The 22,169-nt window shown below is 44.0% G+C and overlaps 1 protein-coding gene across 2 annotated transcripts; it reads right to left on the bottom strand.

Moving 5' to 3' along the window:
* Positions 1-7,646: 7,646 nt before the first annotated feature.
* On the bottom strand, positions 7,647-14,385 carry LOC123165537 (uncharacterized). 2 transcript variants are annotated; one of them, XM_044583203.1, is made up of 6 exons: positions 14,317-14,385; positions 12,909-13,133; positions 10,424-10,598; positions 10,122-10,344; positions 8,192-8,313; positions 7,647-8,102 (listed from the first exon to the last, which is right to left on the bottom strand). In XM_044583203.1, the coding sequence occupies exons 1-6, from the start codon at positions 14,331-14,333 to the stop codon at positions 7,974-7,976; spliced, it is 891 nt and encodes a 296-aa protein (XP_044439138.1). In that variant the 5' UTR covers positions 14,334-14,385; the 3' UTR covers positions 7,647-7,973. The 2 variants fall into 2 exon arrangements, with proteins under 2 accessions (XP_044439138.1, XP_044439137.1); XM_044583202.1 differs by lacking the exon at positions 14,317-14,385 and adding an exon at positions 13,246-14,059.
* Between the last annotated feature and the right edge of the window lie 7,784 nt (positions 14,386-22,169).

Here is a 22,169-nt window from a genome sequence, read left to right as displayed (position 1 = left end):
GAAAGTGCAACTCACTCTAATGGATTGCTCCAAATGATCTACATCAACATTGAGCATCCACATCTTCAACATCTACATGAAGTCATCATCGACAAAACCCAAGGTTAGTTCATCCCTCTTAGGGGGATATCACATCTAGGGGGGCTTTACTCTAAATATTGAGCTAAAGCAACTCTAATGGTGTGAACACAATAATGCTTTATGTAAAAGTGGTAACCCCACTTGCGCTTAAACGATGAGTATGACCTACGATCAAATGTTCTCATTTGACTCCTAAGTCAATATACTCATATATAGATGACCTAGTCATCGCCAATTGCTTGATAGATGCTAGAGTGTTTGTGCATGCTTTGTCACATATTTCATTTGCCATTTTATTATGTGAGCATGTTGATTGCATATTTTACTCATTCGAGGACATCCATTTTTTTCTTTGATTGTTTGGCTCTTTTTCTTTTGCCAAATGGATGGACAGGAATGCCTAAGAATCTCCTCTAGATATCTATGCTTTTCTCGTCTCAAACTCTATTCATGCTACATCACAAAGTTTGATCAAGTCAAATTCGAACACTCTGTGTGGGGAGCACTCGGAGTTCCCGATTCTTCATAGACTTAAACTTCCAAAACCTCTCTATGCATTTCGGTCTGACCGATTCATCGTTTTCGATCTGACCGAATTCACCGCGTTCATCTAGGTTTTCAATATCGGTGCAACCGATTAGAACTTTTCGGTCACACCGAGTTGCAGTAACCGCTTGCGATTCTGCATCTCGGTGCCACCGAGTCGATCCACTCGGTCACACCGACAGGGTCATGATATATATAGCGTCGGGTTGAATTTAGGAAATTTCTCCAAACCCCTTCATCCCGCGTGTGTCCTGCTCTGCTACCTCGGGTCTCCGGATCGTCCTCTCGTCGCCAGCGACCTCCCGCCGCTGGTCTCCATCGCCGTCAACGGAATTCAACCCCGTCGTTGCCGCCGTAGCGAACTCACTGCCGAACTAGGGTATGAGTTCGAAACTTTGTGTTGTTCCTTATTCCGATTCTTAGCACAAAGCAAATGCCATGTTCTTTACCACGATTGAGATCATCCTGTCCAGCAAGAACATCCCTTAGATTATATTTGATTCGAAATTTAGGGTTAGGTTTCCGCCGAACTCATCTCGGACCGACCGAGTTGTGGAAATCGGTCTCACCGATTTGGCTTAGGACATTGCACTTGCATTTTTCGGTCTAACCGAAAGTTGCAAATCGGTGTGACCGAGTTCAACACTCTGTGGAACCCTAGCAATCTCGGAGTCACCGAACTGTGTCTCGGTCTGACCGATTTCACTAGTTTAGACTCCAAAAGTTGCTTCGGTGTCACCGAGTTTAACAAATCGGTAGCTCCGAAATGCTTTGTGTGGAAAACTAAAACTAAGTTTTTGACTTATTTGTTTTGCAAAACCTCTGCACTTTGTGATGCTCATCCACTCTATCCCATCTATATTTATTCACAGGATCTGCTGTCAGTTTGCTTGGCCAGTATGTCTGATCAGAGTGATAGCCAAAACAAGTCAGAAGAGCAAGTGAACATGAGTGAGGGCACTAGTCCCTCTAGCAGCTATGATGAGGGCAGCAGGAGCACCCCAAGCAATTTGCCCAAGCAGCTACAAGGTCAAGGAAGAAGAGAAACTCAGACTCAGAGGATGAGGTTTATGTTGCTGTTGAGGAAGAAGTGAGCTCCAAGAAAAGGGTTGTTAAGAAGGAGTTTGGCTCAGCTACATCCACCAAGCCTGGCATGCACAAGAAGGCACCTGCCAAGAGAGTTCCTATGTCAAAGGCCAGATCCTCAATTCAGGAAACTATGGAGTTCACACTTGAACCAAAGGAGGCTGGTGAAGGCAAGAAGAGGAAAGAGAGGGTCAAGAAGACCATTGCTAGAGTCATTGGGAGATCCTCTATGATAAGAGATCCAGCTGAAGATGAAGAAGACGAAGAGGATGCTGCACCAGCATCAAAGTCTCAAAAGCTAATGGGGGATGCCATCAAGTCTAGGGCTGCCCCTTCAAAGCCCAAGACTGCCCCCAAAGCTTCTGCTCCAGCTCCAAAGACTTCAAAGCCCAAGAGGAGCACAAGGAATATTCCAGCTGCTGAAAAGAACAAGGCCCCAGTGCCTGAGATTGAAGAAGAAGATGTTGAAGCCCAAGTGCCCAGGAAGCTCAAACCCAAGATTCCAGATCATGATGACAGCCATCCAGTGGCAGAAGACATGAACATCAGGAAGGATGCAGGTCTCAGACTTTGGAGACAAGCTGATCCATATGATGTGAGGAGAAGGACTGTTGTGGACTACAGGTTCCATACCAAGGAGCATCAGGATTTCTATGAGACCACCTTGCTTTACAAGAAGCCCATTGTTTGTGATATGAAGTGGGCGGATTGGGAATACATTGATGAGAATAAAGATCATTTTCCAGGAGTGCATGAGAGCTTTAGGCTATGTGGAGTGGACAAGTTTGTGGGTCAAAAGCTGACCAAGTGGAATGATGAACTTATCATGCAATTCTACTCCACAACACACTTCGATCCTGATGGTAGAATTGTTTGGATGTCTGAGGGTACAAGGTACCAATCAACTGTTGATGAATGGGAAAAATTGATCAATGCCCCTAAAGAGCATGAGGATGACTTGGATGTCTATGCCAAGAAGAAGAAAGACCACAACTCAATGGCCAACATGTACAAAGAAATTCCAGACAAATACTTGAAAACTCATAAGCTTGGGTCTGTTCATTATTTGTTGTCTGGTTTGGCCACAATCAACACTATCCTGAGGCATACCTTGTTGCCAAAATCTAGAGATCACAATATGATCAGAGGTCATTCAATCAACTTGGTGCAACTGTTTGATGTGCCCCAAAAATTCAAAGTCATGAGCCTGATTATGTAAACAATCAAGAGGACAGCTGCAGATCAGAAGAGATCTTGTGGGTATGCTCCACATATTCAGGTGCTCATCAACTCCAAGATGGGCACAGACACCTACCTGTTGGATAAGGAGCATCTACCCTTCAGACCAGACTTTGAGGACAACACTGTTTTCATGAATGAAGAAGATCCCACATCTATGCAGGCACAAGAAAAGAGAGAGAAAGCTAGGCTGACAAAGCTGCAAAGATGCCAAGTGTTGAAGAGGCATCTCAAGTGTTCCTCAAAACCAAACAAGATCAACTTGCATATCTGATTCAAGCAACCTTGAGGATTGAGAAGGGCTTGGCCACCCTGACTCAGAACCAAGAAAGCCTGGAAAGGATCATTGAGACTAAGTTCTATGATCTTGATCTAAAAGTTACAGAGATGCAGACAGCAGTTGAGCAGCTCCAGGAAGAAGCTAAGGAGAGGAAAGGGCAGGCTACCACAGATGCCTTTCAAAGAGTGCCAAGAGGTCAGAGATCTGCTGCAGTGCCCATGGCTGACACTAGAGCAACTACATCAGCACCTGCAGCCACAGCATCAGTGCCACCTCCAGTTGCCACTCCACCAGCTCCATCAACTTCCACAGATGCATTCGTTCTTGGAGTCCTCTCAACACCACCTCTCGAAGATCAAGCCTAGAGAGACGCATAGCACTATGCATTTTCAAACTTTTTGGTAACTTGTTGCCAAGGGGGGATGTATAGATCATAGGCTTCGAGAGAGTGTGTTTTTGCTTCTTTTGTCTCTTTTGCTATTTGGTTGATACTTTTGTGTGCTTGCTTAATACTTTATGTCTATGTGTGTGAGATACTTGTATGATCATGTGTTTGATCATATCCTACATTAATGCTTGCGCTTGAATGATGTTATCTTTTATATCTCTTGTATGATCATTCACTTTGCCTTGGTGATGAGTGCATGTTTTTACTTTCTATCATTTTGAGCGCTCCACCAAGATGTATGTGACATGGAAGAGTAACCCATGATCCTAATCGATTGTGCATTTGCATTCAAAAGAAAATTTTAAATAATGCACAAATTTAGGGGGAGCTCTTACTTATCACATACTTCTCAAAGTGACGATGCATTTCAATCTTATTATCATTTGTCGAAGCTTTGATCTATATGTTGTCATCAATTACCAAAAAAGGGGAGATTGAAAGTGCAACTATCCCTGTGTGGTTTTGGTAATTCCTAACAACATATAGCTCATTGAACTAATGCTCTTTCAAGATGATCATTTCAGAAAGTTCAATGATTGGCATGGCATGGACTAGGAATGTGGACCCCCTCAAAATGCTATGGACACATATTGGCTCAAGCTCAAGACTCTACATTTTCATTTTAGTGATCCAAGATCACATTGAGTCCATAGGAAAAGCCAATACTATTAAAAGAGGATGAGGTGTTGCTTAATGACTTGCTTGCTCAAAATGCTTAGTGATATGCTCCAAAAGCCCTCAACCACTTTCTCATATCCACATATGTCCCAAACCAAAAGTAAAACTCGGCCCCACCGAAATGATCCATACAGGACCACCGAGTTCATTTGACATAGCCACTGCCAGAAACCCTAGTCAGTTCGGTCTCACCGGTAAGGATCTCGGTCTCACCGAGATGGGAGTGCAAACTCTCTGTTTCCCTTCATAACATTTCGGTCCAACCGAGATGAGCGATTGGTCCCACCGAGCTCGCAATGCAAACTCTCTGTTTCCCTTTCGTAACGTTTCGGTCTCACCGAAATGAGCGAATCGGTCCCACCGAGTTTGCCTGACCAACTCTCTGTTTGCCTATTACAGAAATCGGTCCTACCGAGTTTATGTGATCGGTCTCACCGAGATTAGTTATGCCCTAACCCTAATGAAATCGGTCCCACTGAGTTGACATGTCGGTCCCACCGAAAATCCTAACGTTCACATTTTGAACTAAATTGGTCTGACCGAGTTTCATGATTCGGTCCCTTTGTGTGTAACGGTTTGATTTTGTGTGGAGGCTATATATACCCCTCCACCCACTCTTCATTCGTGGAGGGAGCCATCATAACGTGCCTACATTTCCAGCATACATTTTCTGAGAGAGAACCACCTACTCATGTTTTGAGACCAAGATATTCCATTCCAACCACAAGAATCTTGATCTCTAGCCTTCCCCAAGTTGCTTTCCACTCAAATCATCTTTCCACCAAATCCAAATCTGTGAGAGAGAGTTGGGTGTTAGGGAGACTATCATTTGAAGCACAGGAGCAAGGAGTTCATCATCAACACACCATCTATTACCTTTTGGAGAGTGGTGTCTTCTAGATTGGTTAGGTGTCACTTGGGAGCCTCCGTCAAGATTGTGAAGTTGAACCGAGGACTTTGTACGGGCAAGGAGATCGCCTACTTCGTGAAGATCTACCCTAGTGAGGCAAGTCCTTCGTGGGCGATGGCCATGGTGGGATAGACAAGGTTGCTTCTTCGTGGACCCTTCGTGGGTGGAGCCCTCCGTGGACTCGCGCAACCGTTACCCTTCGTGGGTTGAAGTCTCCATCAACATGGATGTACGATAGCACCACCTATCAGAACCACGGGAAAACATCTCCGAGTCTACATTGCGTTTGCTCCCTCCAAACTCCTCCCTTTACCTTCATATGCAAATGATTTACATTCCGCTACCATACTCTTAGATTTGCATGTGTAGGCTGATTGCTTGACTTGTGCTAAGTTGGTAAAATCTGCCAAGACTTAAAATTGGAAAAAGGCTAGATTTTTATTTGGTCAAGTAGTCTAATCACCCCCCTCTAGACATACTTTCGATCCTACAACTAGGCACTGGGTTAATAGGTTAGTTTCCAAAAATGACATAAAATTGCATAATAAAGCATATAAAATATCCAAGATTGATAATATAATAGCATAAAACAATCAAAAATTCTCCAACGTATCAATTGCCTGCAGAGATCCTACTAAGATTCCTTTTGTAAGGTTAATAGAGATGGAAAAGAAGATGTACCCTCTCTCCTTTTCTGTAGAAGGTTTTGACCAATATGGTAGTGATGATCCTAATGATGACTATGGGCCTGTGGATATAGATGTGGACAACAATGTTGAAGAAGAAACTGGTCCTATTGACAAAGACATGCTTGAGGATGAGGATGAGGATCTTGGTGAACTTGACTTGGCTAACAATAAAGATGTTCATGCCACTCCTGGCAATCAACTAGGGCTAGCTTATGTGCCAGCCTTGGAATTTCATCCAACTCAGTTTTCTGAAGCTTTTACCCCCCCCTCCTGATATAAATTCCACTCCCCTAACTACTTTTGATATTGGTAAGGGTTTGTTGCCTTTTTCCGATGATGTCACTATGGTGGATATCGGACCCAACTCTATATCTACTCCCTTGCAACTCTCTAGGTCTTGTGCCATTATCTCTAGGATGTCTAAGGATATCATTGAAGACTCTAAGATGTTGCATGATTTTGTTGTTGAGGAAGTTTTACTAGGTAGTGCAGGTCCTGATCCTGAACCTGATTATTCTTGTTGTACTCCTCTCTCTATTCAAAAATCTTATTTTGCTGAAATACTTACGGATATGGACGATTCTGAGTCTGAAACTGATGAGAACCCTGAAGATTCTGATGATGAGATGGAAGTGTTTGATGGGCATGTCCTTAATGCCTTGGAAGAAGACAGCAAAGACTGTCGGATAGAAGTGGGGCCCTGTGGTTATTCAGAGATCAAAATACCAAACACCGTGACAGGGATAACATTATGGCCAAAGCTGCAGCATGTTATGCCTAGTTCTACTCTCCATAAACATGCATGTGAAGTGGATATAGTTATTGGGGGCAATTCTTCTCATAGTACTAATAATTGATGACATTATTTTAAATGAGAAAAGTCGATGCCTTAAATTTGCTAATCCAAATCCCGAGGTTTCATTGCCTGATAACATTGATATAGTTATTGGGATCCCCTTTCTCTAATTCTGTTTAACTTAGTAGCTAATGTTTTTTCTCTTATAGTGGCCTGGTGGGTGGAGCTCCCATGACCTCCTATGCAATGAGCAGTCTACATGCACGACACTCATCAGACTAAATGTGCACGATATGACATATCCCACAATCCAAGTCCAAGGCAAAACAGCTCCAACGGTTGGATTAGCTATCGTCCTGACGTCGTTCACACAACTGTCGTCTGTGTATTAGTTTAACTATGCAACTACCCTTCTTGCACCCAATGATAAAGACCCAACAAAATACCCAACTACAAAAGGAGAATGGCACGCGTGCCGTCCTAGTAAAAATTCTAGCGCCCATGTGCATCGTTCCGTACAAATACAACCTCTAGCTCGACAGTCCGTCTAGCCAGCGCCGCACCATGGCACGATAGCTACCCTGAATTTCTATGATCAGTTCACTTTCACAGCAGGTCTTGAAATTCTCAATCATGTTAAGCTAGTAGATATCATCAACTGAAATAGCATTGCTTTTCCAAACCAAACCACGAACACAACACAGGGCCAAAGGCTAAATAAGAAGCCACTTTGGTTCCGCCTGCTCACCTTCACATCCACCCAACAAAGGCTTCTACAGCAAGCAAGATACTACTCCCTCCGTCCCATAATATAAGAATGTTTTCTACAGTGTAGTATAAAAAACACTCTTATATTATGACACCGAGGGAACATAAAACATCCAACAAGCACATGCGCAGAGTACATAGCTCAGTACCACCGGTACAGACCGTAACGATAGCAACGCACCAGGCCACACGTTACGATGGCTCGGCGACTTTCTCGTCTTGCCACAGGTTCTTTCTTCTTGTTTATGGCATTCTAAAGACACTACTTTCTCCGTCTCAAAATAAGTGTCTCAAGCTTAGTACAACGGAGGGGGTACTATAGAGGAGTCTTGAGATCTAAGCATACTGAAACAGAACAAAAGGGGGCTAAGGGAAACCTAACTAGCCAATCGCTTCTCTTTCTACCACCCGCCTTGCTTTGGCATGCAGAAATGCACTCTGTGCTTGCACATCTACCGTTTTGCCGGTATGACGTATCTGCCCCTCATTCCCTGGCCATCTCCTTTGTTGCTCATCCTAAACTCTTGTCTCACCCAGGCCTCCTCCGCATCCAGCCAATCCTCATCACGAACAACAATAAACTGCAAAAAGGAAAAGATCAATACATGAAACTAACAACGGCTCATCTCCACATCCATAACGAGTTCAAGTTTTTTTGCGTGACTAATACCTCATTGAATAATTCTTCTGACATTCGCCTACAACCATTACGCCGAACAGGCAACTTATCTCGCTTTTTGTACTCAACACCAGTGGGGTGCTTTACATCATCTCCACATCCACAGCACTCGCCTATAATTATGTTGTAGTTTTGTTAATCAACATCTGATGCATAAATCTGATACTATTCAAAATACAAAATAGGACTGGAAATCTGGAACAAACAAACATTCACAAAGATTTTGGCCCTAGCATTATGGAAAAACTAATGAACAAAAATAGCAAGCATAGAGTATACTAAATAGCAGAATGAGTGACTAAAATAATGCAAAATGAGAATTCCTCGGGAGAAAAGCTGCTTCAAAGTCCTCCCAGCCTATCCACTTCGTTGTATTATTTTTGTATCGCCCGATTGGCTAACTTCTACTGCAAACACTCTTACAAAATGTCAGGGGCGCGTCTTTAGGACTAGTAAACCAATTCATTCGAAAATCTACTTTGGACACGGTCGCACGGCTGCCTTAGCGTGTGGTGGCTCGTGGCCGCGTCAGATTTACATTGGGCGCACCCAATCTGCTGGGGTGACACAAGCGTGAATCTTTTCTGCAAGTGCTACACTAACACGACAGTAGCGCTACAGCGAGGCTTGAATGGTTGCTATAGCCTATAGGGACACTGCAGCTTTTGTGCAGGACCTGCTTTTTCTGATGGGGATGCAGGAGATGTATGCATGCTTCTTTTCTTCGATGTTCATGTCTCTCCCTCTCAAAAAATTTATAATCTAAAACAAGACGTGAAATTCATACATGCAGAGACTAAGGTTAAGTACCTTTTTAATTTCAATGGTAACCTTATACCACAAAAATATGTAGCTAATACCGAACCACTGGATAGCACGACCTTTTATCCTTGACGCTATCCTTCGCGAGTATAAACATGTATATACCGTACAAATCGATGAACCTAAACTATAATATTAAACAAACCAATAACTGCTTTGTAAACAACCTAGTAATTGTTTTTCAGAACCCCATAGCTATTGTTAAATAATTAGTCAACTGCAGCAGGGGAACCTAATAGCTACTGCAAAACAACCTGGCAACTACATTTGAGAATCTGGTAATTGCTTCCACAAAACCCGACAACCGCATCAAAACAGTTTGGCAATTATATCTGAGAACCTGGTAAACTGCTTTTGTAAAACCTGATAACTGCAAGTGCAGAATTGTTTTTCCATAAAATCTGATAAATTAAGAGACATGTTGGAATTTAATTCTATACATTATTAATATGGAGCATGCCTGGACATGCTCGTAGCCTAGTGCTTACGGACCATGCATCGCTAGCGTTACAACCATAATTAGATAGTGCCTATACTTGGAGAGATGCACTCCTTCAAATGTCACGCTCTACATGTGTTGTGTGCAAACCACCAGACTCATATGATTGCTTACATAAAACAGCAGGAGCACCATCATTCAGGCCCTATTTAGGCTGTTTCCCGGGCACCATCAGGTTCAAGGTATTGGTATGCTCTTTTTGCACCTAAGAATAACTGGAGAACATGCTCCCATATTGTTAATATTATGGTGGAAAATCTAAAATGTTACCATGATGTTTCCCAGGCACCATCAGGTTCAAGGTATTGGTATGCTCTTTTTGCACCTAAGAATAACTGGAGAACATGCTCTCATATTGTTAATATTATGGTGGAAAATCTAAAATGTTAGACCATGATGGTGCTTCAGCATTTGAACTATGTAGACATCGGATTCACTCAAAACTCTATTGCAGGAATAGCCTTTTGTGGTAGTTACTTAGCTAACTTAGAAAATGTTCACCTTTAAGAAGCTTGACTGTGAGCATACATGTAAAAATAACGAGCTCCAACATTCAGAAAAATGACTGAAAAGAAATAGCAGCGGAGAAACAGAATATACCGTTAGCTTCTGGCGTAACAACACATATACAGCTGAGCACATATTCCTCCAACTCGCCATCCTTCATACATGTAATTTCAGCGAAGAAAAGATCGCCGACGGTACTCGACCCAGTCTTGACAATCAAATTTAAGTGAGAGAATGATCTGCATTTGTATGGAGAGTTTTTTCCCTGAAAATGTGGTTTGTAACTCACAATTTCCTTCAGTTCATATGCAAAATCCTAACATGGTAAACATACATCATATCAGTAATGAAAGAATCAAAAGCGAAGCCAAAAGGGAACGAGGGAGAGAGCAAACCCCAAAAAGATGATGGTCCTCATTGTACTTGTCCAGTAAAGCGTTAAGTACATCCCATTTGGGGCGGCGGTTCATCATCACATCCAAAGCTTGTTTGGAATTCATCCTTGTACCATTAGGCCAGTACAGGGTCTGCCACACATGGATATCCTCCTCTGAAAGATCCCCCATGTACCTAGTGCAAAGAGAATAAGAGATAGACCAAACAACCCCCAAGGCTAACACAACTCATGGTAGCAATAAACAATAAAAGGCTAAGCAAAACTGAATTTCCTACATACTTATAAAGAACTAAGTTCTTCATGCATTATTTTAGGGGGGGGGGGGGGGGGGGGTAATCGCCGTTGGATGTGGAACTGATGGTGCTTAAAACTCACAGCCTATTAAATAAAGACCATAAAATTATCAACACACTGGTCTGAGCTGAGAAAAAATCTAGCATTTATAACAATGCTCATTAAACGCCAATTTGAGGATTTTAATTGAGATAATTATATTCTCAAACCTGCATGGAACCGTTGTCATTTTTCATTAAGAAGAAATCATTAAGATGGATCGAAACCAATATTTACAAACACCCATCAACGGTGAAGCCAAGAAAGAAGAAAGGAAAAACGACCGTCCTCAGCATATAGCCTACGAGCCCTAGCTAACCTGGACCCAAAACAGCACAGGAAACGAAAGGTCCGTTAAGCAAAGTTGTGTGTTGTAGACTCAGGTTCAGGGGCACTTAGAGAGTACCATTGCCGGTGAATGAAATTGATTGGAAAGTTAGTTAGCAAGCAGTATCTGCTACCTTTATTAGGAATTAGCCTTTCGTATTTCCTACTGGTTTAGGTTTTTGTGATAGAAGATGGACTATGACAAAGGTTGGTTACTTGCAGATCACTTCATTTAAGATTGTTCAGCTAATTGCTATGAGTATTTGGATGATTGATCTTCAGATACAGCAGACATTAGCAAATTGATCTTTTGTGTCACAACAGTATTCAGTCCACTTCATTACAACTGCAACTTATCACCATTGGGTGTACCAAATAGTGGCCTAACTGTACAAGTAACGATTGAGCGAAAGAGAACTATACTTGCATATAAGATGATAGCATAGGATACAACATATAAATATAAGCATTTTCCAACACTTACAAATAGAAACAGATTTGAGAGAAGAATCACTTGAATTTACACAGATTAGTGTGATGACAGTCAGTGGCGTCCTGAGCTTCTTGTAAGCTCTAAAAGTAGATTTTGAGAAGGCATACGACAAAATCGATTTGGAGTTTATGTTTTTCAGTCCTAAAAATGAAAGGTTTCCCTAGGAAGTTTGTTCGGTGGACTAAAGCTGTTGTCTGCAATGGCAAGGTTGCTAATACTCTGAATGACATGATAGGTTTATGGCTAATACTTTGTTACTAGGAAGGGGCTCAGGCAAGCCAAGGAGACCCCTTCTCTTCTTTACATTTTATAATGTTGCTGCTGTTGTTGAAACTAGCATATTGGAAGATTAATCGGCCAAAATAACTGGCTACTCTGATCAAAAGAGCCCAATAATAAGGTTTCACTAAAGGCTTAGTCCCTCAGCTACACAATGGTGGGTTTAGCCATACAGAAGTATGCTGACAACACCATTTTTATGCTTGAGGATGATTTGGAGGGGGCTAGAAATCTTAAGATAATTCTGTGTGTTTTTGAGCGTTTGACTGGACTTACTTCCTGAAAAGTGAAGTTTTCTCTTTTGGGGAATTACCGGCTAAGCAAGACATTTATGCTCAGATTTTTACTTGCTCTGTGGGAGATTTCCCTTTTTGGTTCGTAGGATAGGAATGTCATGGGAATAGGAAAACCATAGGAAATGAGATATGTGTCTCAATTCCAATTAGAAAAGAGATGAAATTTGATTCATAGGATAGGAAGTTTTCCATTGGGTCTAGGCTAATTTTTTTTTCCCTTTGAAATGTTAAGGATTCCTATCCTACATAGGAATAGGAAATCCATTCCTACAAACCAAAAGGCTTCAAATTAATTTTTTCTACAAAATTCCTGTCCTCTAGAATTCCTTCAAAATTCCTGTAAACCAAAGGAGGTCTCAACGGTTTGCTCTTATATCACAGCGGCAATTGCCCACAGTGATCACCAACAAGCAACAAGAAGCCCTTAAGTCCTGACCCGTAAAACAACACTGAGCCAGGAATCTGAAAATACAGTCACATAGCTGAGGAAAAGTACAAGCTTGGATGATTGATCTTTTTAGATACACTGACTTTAACAAATTGATATTTTGTGTCACAATACTATCCTGTCCACTAAACTGAAACTGCTACCTGTCACCATGGTGTGTGCCAAGCTAGTAGTGGCTTGACTATAAGTTACGAGTGAGCTAAAAAGAAATACACTTGCATACAAGATGCTAGCATAGGACATAGCATTATACATATAAGAATTTTTCAGCACTTACACATAGAAACAAAGTTGAGAGAGGATTTACTTGAATTTACACAGATTAGTGTGATGGGAGTCTATAGCATCCCGAGCTTCTTTCAAGCTCTTAAACGGACCGCCTCGATGAGGATATGTGTGAAAGAGTCCATCAGCATCAACCCTCAGGAAATATTTAATGAGCAATCTTGTTGGCATCAATGAAGAAACAGGTGGAAAAGGCCTTGGCGGTGGTGGGGCCTCAAGACGCACTGCCTGCTCGGTGTCCTCGCAGCTAAAAAAACAAAAGATGAATAAGACTGTGGAACATAAATTATTATTATATTTTGCAAAGATCGATATCAAGGAGATCTCATTCTACTAATTCTTAGTTGTCTCTAACATACGGTGGAGGCTCTAGCCAACTGTAGGAGCGACCTTCCACTGCCACATCCGCAAGGCGTCGAGATACCCCGTCTATGTCGGTGAAGAGGTCTCGGGGTCGGGTTGTGGAGGCTGCAATCGATGGTGGAGGGGAGAGGAGGGGGGCGGGGTGGCTTGCGGAGGCTGCAGCTAGTAGTGGAGAGGAAAGGATGGGAGCGAGGTGGGTTGTGGAGGCTGCAGCTGGTGGTGGAGGGGATCGGCTTGTGGAGACTGCAGCTGGTGGCGGAGGGGAAAGGAGGGGAGGGGATCGGCTGTTGGTGGAGGGGAGAGGAGGGGAGGTGGCCCTGGATGCGGCGCCTGATGGCGGAGGGGAGGTGGCACTGGACGCTGCGGCCGATGTCGGACAGGAGAGGAGGGGAGAGGGTCGGCTGGTGGTGGTGGAGGAGAAGAGAGGATCGGCTGGTGGTGGAGGGGAGGTGGTAGCTGATGGAGGAAGGGAGAGGCGGCTGCGGGAAAGGTCGCGCTGGCGCTGCATTTCGGAGTTGATTTCTCTGCAGAGATCAGAGACGAGTCGTGGCTCCGATCCGCCGGTGACAAAATCCCCATCGTCGTTGGTGTAGACATTGATGCTTCGACCGTCTGGAAGACGGAATATCAACGGGTGGCCGGGGCGTCGTCTGGGCGGCATGGGGGGCGGCGGGGTGGTTCTAGGGTTTTGGAGATTTCGTCTCGGCGCGGTGAGGGGAAAAGAGAGAAGCTTTCTTCCTGGGCGGGGATGGGGACTGGTTGGGCGAGAGGGGGAACGAACGAACGAAATGGGGAGGGGAGGCTGACGGCGCGCTGCGATATGTTTTTTTCTTCTTCTTTTTTACCGAACTCACAGCGAGGGCCGAGGGTGCCCAGCGCGCAGGAACACCAAGGAGGCTAATGAACCTAGACCGGACTAGAGGAAAGCAATGTTCTTTTATGAAAAAAATAAAATTTTGTCAAAGAAAATAAACACATTGGTCTCAATTGAGTTATAAAAAAGAAACTCATGAGGAAAAACTTCAAAAAGAAAAGTCATGAGGAAACAATGTTGGAGAGAGACGTACGGGGTACGCATCGACATGTTGCCTCTCGTTGCGGCACTTGGGATCGATCACCGGTCACGCACACAAAATTAGTCCCAACGTACGTACGTATCACCTCCGTTTATATAACAAAACAAATGACCATGAATCCGACTGGACTTCCATCAAAGAAATAAAATCCGACTGGACTTCGAAACGTTCTTTCTGCTACACGTATTAACATAGGAAACTACGACAGCTAAGCGGTTATCTTTATATCAAAAAAAAAGAGAAGCGTTTATACAGGAAAGGAAAAAAAAACATGCAATTTTTGTGCTTAAAAAAGGTAGAGGAATCTGTGTACGCGTTGAGAACGTGGGCTATGGCGACACATCTAGGTCTTGCGTGGGCGGCCGCCGCGGTCCGCCTCTACAGCGGCGGCGACATCGCCGTTGCTTCTCCGACCCCTCCGTCAGCGTGGCGGTAGGGCGATCGTAAGTATCTCTAGCCAATTTGCTTCGTCCGATTGACTGTTTTCTCTCCACCTTGTCCATGAACGCTGCTTCATGCCTGGGCGTTTGTCGATGTCCTAGTCGGCTCCTTCAGGTGGTCTAGTGCTTTTCCAGTCCGTGGACCATCAGTCCTTGAGTTGTTGTGATGTCCTGTTGGAGTGGTTGCTCTTAGTTGTACCGCAAGTACGTGCATGTGCCATTGATCTGGACCGTATAGACAGAGAATTGGTTTTGGTTTGTTTCAACAAGGTGTTCGGGCGCCGGGAGCAATGAAAATCTTCAGTTAGAATTGTCGGGGCCTTCTTGGTGCCCGGCAGTTCAATCGCTTCTGGATTTTCCAGAGGCATTTTGACCCAGATGTGATTTTTCTGTTTGAAACACATTTGGGTAATGATAAGGCAGAGGATCTGATGCGGAAACTAAAGTTTGATCATAGACTGGTGGCTCCTAGTATAGATGGAAGAAAGGGTGGACTATTATTAGTCTGGAAGAAGGAGGTGAGGATCTACTCCCGGACGACTACCCTTGAGTTTATTGATGTGTCCATGGAAGAACATGATGGGCGCATGTCTAGGATGACGGGAATATATGGCGATCGTAGATGGGATCATAAGGAAAGGACCTATCAAACCTTAGGGATTTGCATGCACAATTGAGCTTGCCGTGGATGATGGTAGGAGATTTCAATGAGATTCTATACTCGTCGGAGAAGGATGGGGTGCTCCCCGTCAACACTCCCGGCTGCAAGCATTCCAAGATGCCCTGTCAGATTGCATATTGGAAGACATTGGGTACAATGGAGATAAATTTACATGGTTTCGTGGTGGGCTGCAAAAGAGGCTTGATCGAGCTGGCACTAATGCAGCATGGTTGCTACTTCATCCGCATGGCGGTTTGAGCAATCTTGATATAGTAAATCAGATCACCGACCAGTCTTGTTGGACACCGAGCACTTGGCTGGAGTGGCAGACAACCAGCCAAAGAGAGAAAGAAAAAATGAAGTGAGGTGGTTAGCAGAGGAAACGGCGAACAAGATTGTCACCGCGGCTTGGCAAAAAGCACTACACCACGGTCTCTGTCCTACCGCCATGGACAAGATTAATGCCATTCACAAAGATCTCCACGCTTGGGATCGTAGTGTGTTGAAGCAGCCGCAAGCTAGGATGAAGATGTTGGGGAACGTAGTATTTCAAAAAAAAATCTACGATCATGCAAGATCTATCTAGGAGATGCATAGCAACGAGAGGGGAGAGTGTGTCCACGTACCCTCGTAGAACGAAAGCGGAAGCGTTTAGTAACGCGGTTGATGTAGTCGAGCGTCTTCGCGATCCAACCGATCAAGTACCGAACGCACGGCACCTCCGCGATCTGCACACGTTCAGCTCGGTGACGTCCCTCGAACTCTTGATCCAGCTGAGGCCGAGGGAGAGTTTCGTTAGCACGACGGTGTGGTGACGGTGATGATGAAGTTACCGGCGTAGGCCTTCGCCTAAGCGCTACGACGATATGACCGATGTGTAAAACTGTGGAGGGGGGCACCGCACATGGCTAAAGATCAACTTGTGTGTCTATGGGGTGCCCCCATCCCCTGTATATGAAGGAGGGATGGAGGAGGAGGCCGGCCAAGAGGAGGCGCGCCCAAGGGGGGGAGTCCTACTCCAAGTAGGATTCGCCCCCCTTCCTACTTCCACAAGGAGAGGGGGGAAGGAGGAGGAGGAGAGAAGGAAAGGGGGACCGGTCCCCCTAGCCCTAGTCCAATTCGGTTTGGGCTAGGGGGGGGGGCGCCACTCCTTGGCCTGCCTCCTCTCTTCCACCAATAGTCCCATGAGACCCAATAACATCCCGGAGGGGGGGGTCTGGTAACCCCCGGTACTCCGAAACTTATCTGAAACGACCCGAACCATTCCGGTGTCCGAATGTAACCTTCCAATATATGAATCTTTATGTCTCGACCATTCCGAGACTCCTCATCATGTCCGTGATCTCATCCAGGACTCCCAACAACCTTTGGTCATCAAATCACATAAACTCATAATACAAATCATCATCGAACGTTAAGCGTGCGGACCCTACGGGTTCGAGAACTATGTAGACATGACCGAGACACCTCTCCGGTCAATAACCAATAGCGGAACCTGGATGCTCATATTGGCTCCTACATATTCTATGAAGATATTTATCGGTCAAACCGCATAACAACATACGTTGTTCCCTTTGTCATCGGTATGTTACTTGCCCGAGATTCGATCGTCGGTATCATCATACCTAGTTCAATCTCGTTACCGGCAAGTCTCTTTACTCGTTCCGTAATGCATCGTCCCGCAACTAACTCATTAGTCACATTGCTTGCAAGGCTTATAATGATGTGCATTACCGAGAGGGCCCAGAGATACCTCTCCGATACACGGAGTGACAAATCCTAATCTTGATCTATGCCAACCCAACAAACACCTTCAGAGACACCTGTAGAGCATCTTTATAATCACCCAGTTATGTTGTGACGTTTGATAGCACACAAGGTGTTCCTCTGGTATTCGGGAGTTGCATAATCTCATAGTCAAACAAACATGTATAAGTCATGAAGAAAGCAATCACTAGTACAGCGACGTGCTAAACAAACGGTTTTTAACCCCTTTCCGCGACGGCATTTGGAACCGTCGCCAAGTGAGTGTGGGCGATAGGGGGGTCCTTCCCACAGGATGCAGAAATCGTCGGGGATAGGCCCTCCTGGGACCCAGGTTGGGGCCGTGTGCGATCGGGTGAGGCATCGAAACCCAATCATTTCCGTAGGTATGTACATCCCACATGGTAATCCGAGAAAATCATTTCCGTAGGTATGTACATCCCACACGGTGAATCCCAGGAAATCATTTTCGTAGGTATGTACATCCCACACGGTGAATCCCAGAAAATCATTTCCTTAGGTATGTACATCCCACATGGTGAATCCTAGAAAAACATTTCCGTAGGTATGTATATCACACACAGTTCTTTGTGTGGAAACTTTGTACAAGGTGGCCTAACGCAAACAGTTTGTTGCCGGAAGCCGTGTGTGATTGTTAGTTGATCGAACACGCCTACTTTCTAGAAACCGTGCGGGTTGTTTGAGTTCATCGCCCACGTCTGAGTAACCGTTTGCAATAGAAAACCCCAATAAGCAGGGTAATTAGCCTATTATTGATAATCCATGTACTAATCAAACTGATATTTCTTATAAAACACGCCAGATATTTCATATCCGTATAAAAGCAACCAGGATTTCATAATCGAATTACATCAGATAGCTTCGGCACTCAGTTACGCCATTACACAACAGCACCAAGTTTCACATGCAGCATCAAAAACCTTTGGAAAGTAGCATCATACACAGTAAATAGACAGATGAATCTCATCTGGGAAACTACAGAAGCGGACGACAAATATTGATCCTTCAGTGATGTTGAATGTCCTTGCAACTTTAGGCCAGTGGCTATGGATAATTGCCCGCCCAACCTTCGTCCTCTTCAGCAAGACTTCAATATTGTACCGTGGGTGTTGAATGAATACCTTCCTCGCCTCTTGACCATGCAGGTGGTTTGAGAGGTAATCATCGGTGAACTGCTTTGAAAAGTACTGAAAACAAAGCTATGCATAAATCGTTGTTGTAAATTTTGAAATGACGCAAGGGGTAAAAACAAGGTAAAAGAGTTGGTGCCATCCTATAGTTGACTGATGTCTTCTTCATTGTGCAAACAAAGATCTTACTGTTATTCGTCGCAAGTTTCTTCATCCTAACAATCTTTCTGAGTTTCTTGACTTGACTGATATTCATGGACATCTCATTTCCCCATATGCAAAATGGGTCGAACAGTGGGTCTAAGCCTCTGACAGCAGGACCTACATGTGCAAGACCAAATTGTAAGAAACCTAAATATTAGAATGATTCCTGCAACTGCACAATAATGTGCTATTAGCCAAAGGACCCTGCTTGAACAAACCTCGATGGTAAACCGCAGTGTCTCCCATTGTTTCCCTGCAACACACATAAGAAAGATCTTGATTAGGTTAACTGAGAGTTGCCATACTATCAGTAGAATATGTATTGAGTACATCCAAATTCCATTGGTGTCACATGCATAACAATACAAAATTGTACCCACAGCAAATGAAAAATCAAATTGCAAAACTGAACCAAACAATTAAATGGACAGCAGACCAAATGAACCAAAATAGTTAACTGAGCACGACATTGCAGAATAGAAACATGTACTAGAAAGACAGTTAACAAAACAAAGAATGCTTGAGAACAGTACTATGAAATGTAGCAATTGTTGGACCAAAGTGTTAACTGAACATTACATTTCAGAGGACCAAACTGTTAACTGAACATCAGATTGCATATTAACATTATAGAGGACAAATCACTAGAAGGCACTGGCGGTGGCCTCGAGAAAACATCACAAACTGTATTTTAAAGTAGACAACCGTGTGGCGGTGTCGACGGTGGCCTCGAAGACGAGGTGCTCCTCCAAGATCTGGCGGTCGACACGCATGGCAGCCATAGCGACCTCGTTCGCGCGTGCGGCCGCATGCTACTGAGCCCCACGTTATACTGTGTGCAAAATGGTTGTGGGTGGCGCTTAATTGGAGGAGGGGGGCAGTGATTTCGGTGGAAGGTGTCGCTCCCTCGGTCGGGGCATGTGGGACGGGAAAGCAGGAGGATGGTGTGGGTGGGGTGTGGATTACCTGACCATATTGACGAGGCCGCGTAGCAAGAAGAAGGGTCGGCGGCGAGGAGGCCGCGCAGCAAGAAGAAGGGTCGCCGGCGAGGAGGCAGCGCTGCAAGAAGAAGGGTCGCCGGCGAGGAGGCGGCGCTGCAAGAAGAAGGGTAGCCAGCAAGGAGGCGGCGCTGCAAGAAGAAGGGTCGCCGGTGAGGAGGCTGAGCTACCAGTAAGCAACAGTGAAGGTTTGAACTTGGAAAGCAAGGAAGAATAGTGGAAATGTGGCTTTTGGTAGGAGGGAGGGGGCGGGGAGATAGATATTTCCGCGGTGGCAAAATTTTTTTGCTCGGTGGCGCAAGAAAGTGGCGCGCAAGTGTGGTTCAAGCGGGGGCGGTGGACTGTAGACGACGAAGCTTCCTGTGTAAGGCAGACAAGACGGTGCGCCAAGATATTTTATATCGCATCCCACACGATTCTTTCTAGTAAACTATTTGTGGTATACCTGATTTTTTCATTATGTTTTGAAAGACAAAATGGTGTTATGGAGGGAAAGGATGGTGTTTGAGTTGCTACAACATTTAAGTACGGTGAACATGCAACTAGTACATGAGTGTCGTGTTTAAATTTGGAATTACTCCGGGTTCGTTTGGCATTTTTATGCATTAATTGAGTTTCTGGGCATTTAATGTGCATAATTCAAATTTGAACTACAAGCACATGCTCCAATGCACCAAAGTTTGTTGAAAAATCACATGTGTGTCTTTGGGTGAATTTATAGGTCCCATGCAATAAATGGGAATGAAATTCAAACATCTGGGCATCGTGGCTCGGCCGGAATGATTGAGAAACTTAGTTTTTCAATTCCTGTAAATCCAAAACACGCCTGAAAATCATGAAACTTGGCATGGTGTCATGACATGGCACCAACATGTTTGAGTAAATTTTTTGGCCGAATTGGGACAAGCTTTGGTGTAAGCTTCTTGCAAACCGGAGCTTCCGTCAAGAAGGCTCGTGGTTCCGAGAGGGAACGTGTCACCTCCGTGTGTGAAATGACATACGTACACTACCTTCTCCTGTCTTAATTTTTTTACACTGGCAGATTAGACCAAATAGAAGTATCATGCTAAATTTTGGAATTATTCCGGGTTTGTTTGGCCTTTTTATACATTAATCGAGTTTCTGGGCATTTAATATGCATAATTCAAATTTCAACTACAAGCACATGCTCCAGTGCACCAAAGTAGGTTGAAAAATCACATGTGTGTCTTTGGGTGAATTTATAGGTCCCATGCAAGAAATGAGAATGAAATTCAAACATTTGGGCATCGTGGCTCGGCCGGAAAGATTGAGAAACTTGGTTTTTTAATTCCTGTAAATCCAAAACACGCCTGAAAATCATGAAACTTGGCATGGTGTCATGACATGGCACCAACATGTTGCGGTAAATTTTTTGGCCGAATTGGGACAAGCTTTGGTGTAAGCTTCTTGCAAACCGGAGCTTCCCTCAAGAAGGCTCGTGGTTCCGAGAGGGAACGTGTCACCTCCGTGTGCGAAACAAGATACGTACACTGCCTTCTCCAGCCTTAATTTTTTTACACATGCAGATTAGACCAAATAGAAATACCGTGTTAAATTTTGGAATTATTCCGGATTTGTTTGGCATTTTTATGCATTAATTGAGTTTCTAGGCATTTAATGTGCATAACTCAAATTTGAACTACAAGCACATGCTCCAGTGCACCAAGGTTGTTTGAAAAATCACATGTGTGTCCTTGGGTGAATTTATAGGTCCCATGCAAGAGATGAGAATGAAATTCAAACATCTGGGCGTCGTGGCTCGCCCGGAAAGATTGAGAAATTTGGTTTTTAATTCCTGTAGATCCAAAACACGCCTGAAAATCATGAAACTTGGCATGGTGTCATGACATGGCACCAAAATGCTGCGGTAAATTTCTTGGCCGAATTGGGACAAGCTTTGGTGTAAGCTTCTTGCAAATTGGAGCTTCCCTCAAGAAGGCTCTTGGTTCCGAGAGGGAACATGACATCTCCGTGTGTGAAACAAGGTACGTATACTGCCTTCTCCCGACTCAATTTTTTTACACAGGCAAATTAGACCAAATAGAAGTATCGTGCTAAATTTTGGAATTATTCCAGGTTCGTTTGGCATTTTTATGCGTTAATTGAGTTTCTGGGCATTTAATGTGCATAATTCAAATTTGAACTACAAGCACAGGCTCCAGTGCACCAAAGTTGTTTGAAAAATCATATGTGTGTCCTTGGATGAATTTATAGGTCCCATGCAAGAGATGTGAATGAAATTCAAACATCTGGGCATCGTGGGTCGCCCGGAAAGATTGAGAAACTTGGTTTTTTAATTCATGTAAATGCAAAACACGCTTGAAAATCATGAAACTTGGCATGGTGTCATGACATGGTACCAACATACTGCGGTAAATTTTTTGGCCGAATTGGGACAAGCTTTGGTGTAAGCTTCTTGCAAACCAGAGCTTCCCTCAAGAAGGCTCGTGGTTCCGAGAGGGAACGTGTCACCTCCGTGTGCGAAATGAGATACGTACACTGCCTTCTCCCGCCTTAATTTTTTTACACATGCAGATTAGACCAAATAAAAGTATCGTGCTAAATTTTGGAATTATTCCGGGTTCGTTTGGCATTTTTATGCATT

The sequence above is a fragment of the Triticum aestivum genome, chromosome 7D (genome assembly GCF_018294505.1).
Source record: "Triticum aestivum cultivar Chinese Spring chromosome 7D, IWGSC CS RefSeq v2.1, whole genome shotgun sequence".
In the NCBI taxonomy this organism is placed as follows: domain Eukaryota; kingdom Viridiplantae; phylum Streptophyta; class Magnoliopsida; order Poales; family Poaceae; genus Triticum; species Triticum aestivum.
Note: the sequence above shows the minus strand (reverse complement) of the source record. Positions and strands in the feature narration are given on the sequence as shown.

Bases quoted from the DNA above. Each gene is read 5' to 3' on its own strand.
- LOC123165537 (XM_044583202.1), bottom strand. From the start codon at position 13,910: ATGCCGCCCAGACGACGCCCCGGCCACCCGTTGATATTCCGTCTTCCA. The intron at 10,599-12,908 runs GTAAATCCTCTC...TCTTTGCACTAG, and splicing joins ACTAATCTGTGTAAATTCAA to GTACATGGGGGATCTTTCAG. The intron at 10,345-10,423 runs GTTTGCTCTCTC...TTACCATGTTAG, and splicing joins AGGACCATCATCTTTTTGGG to GATTTTGCATATGAACTGAA.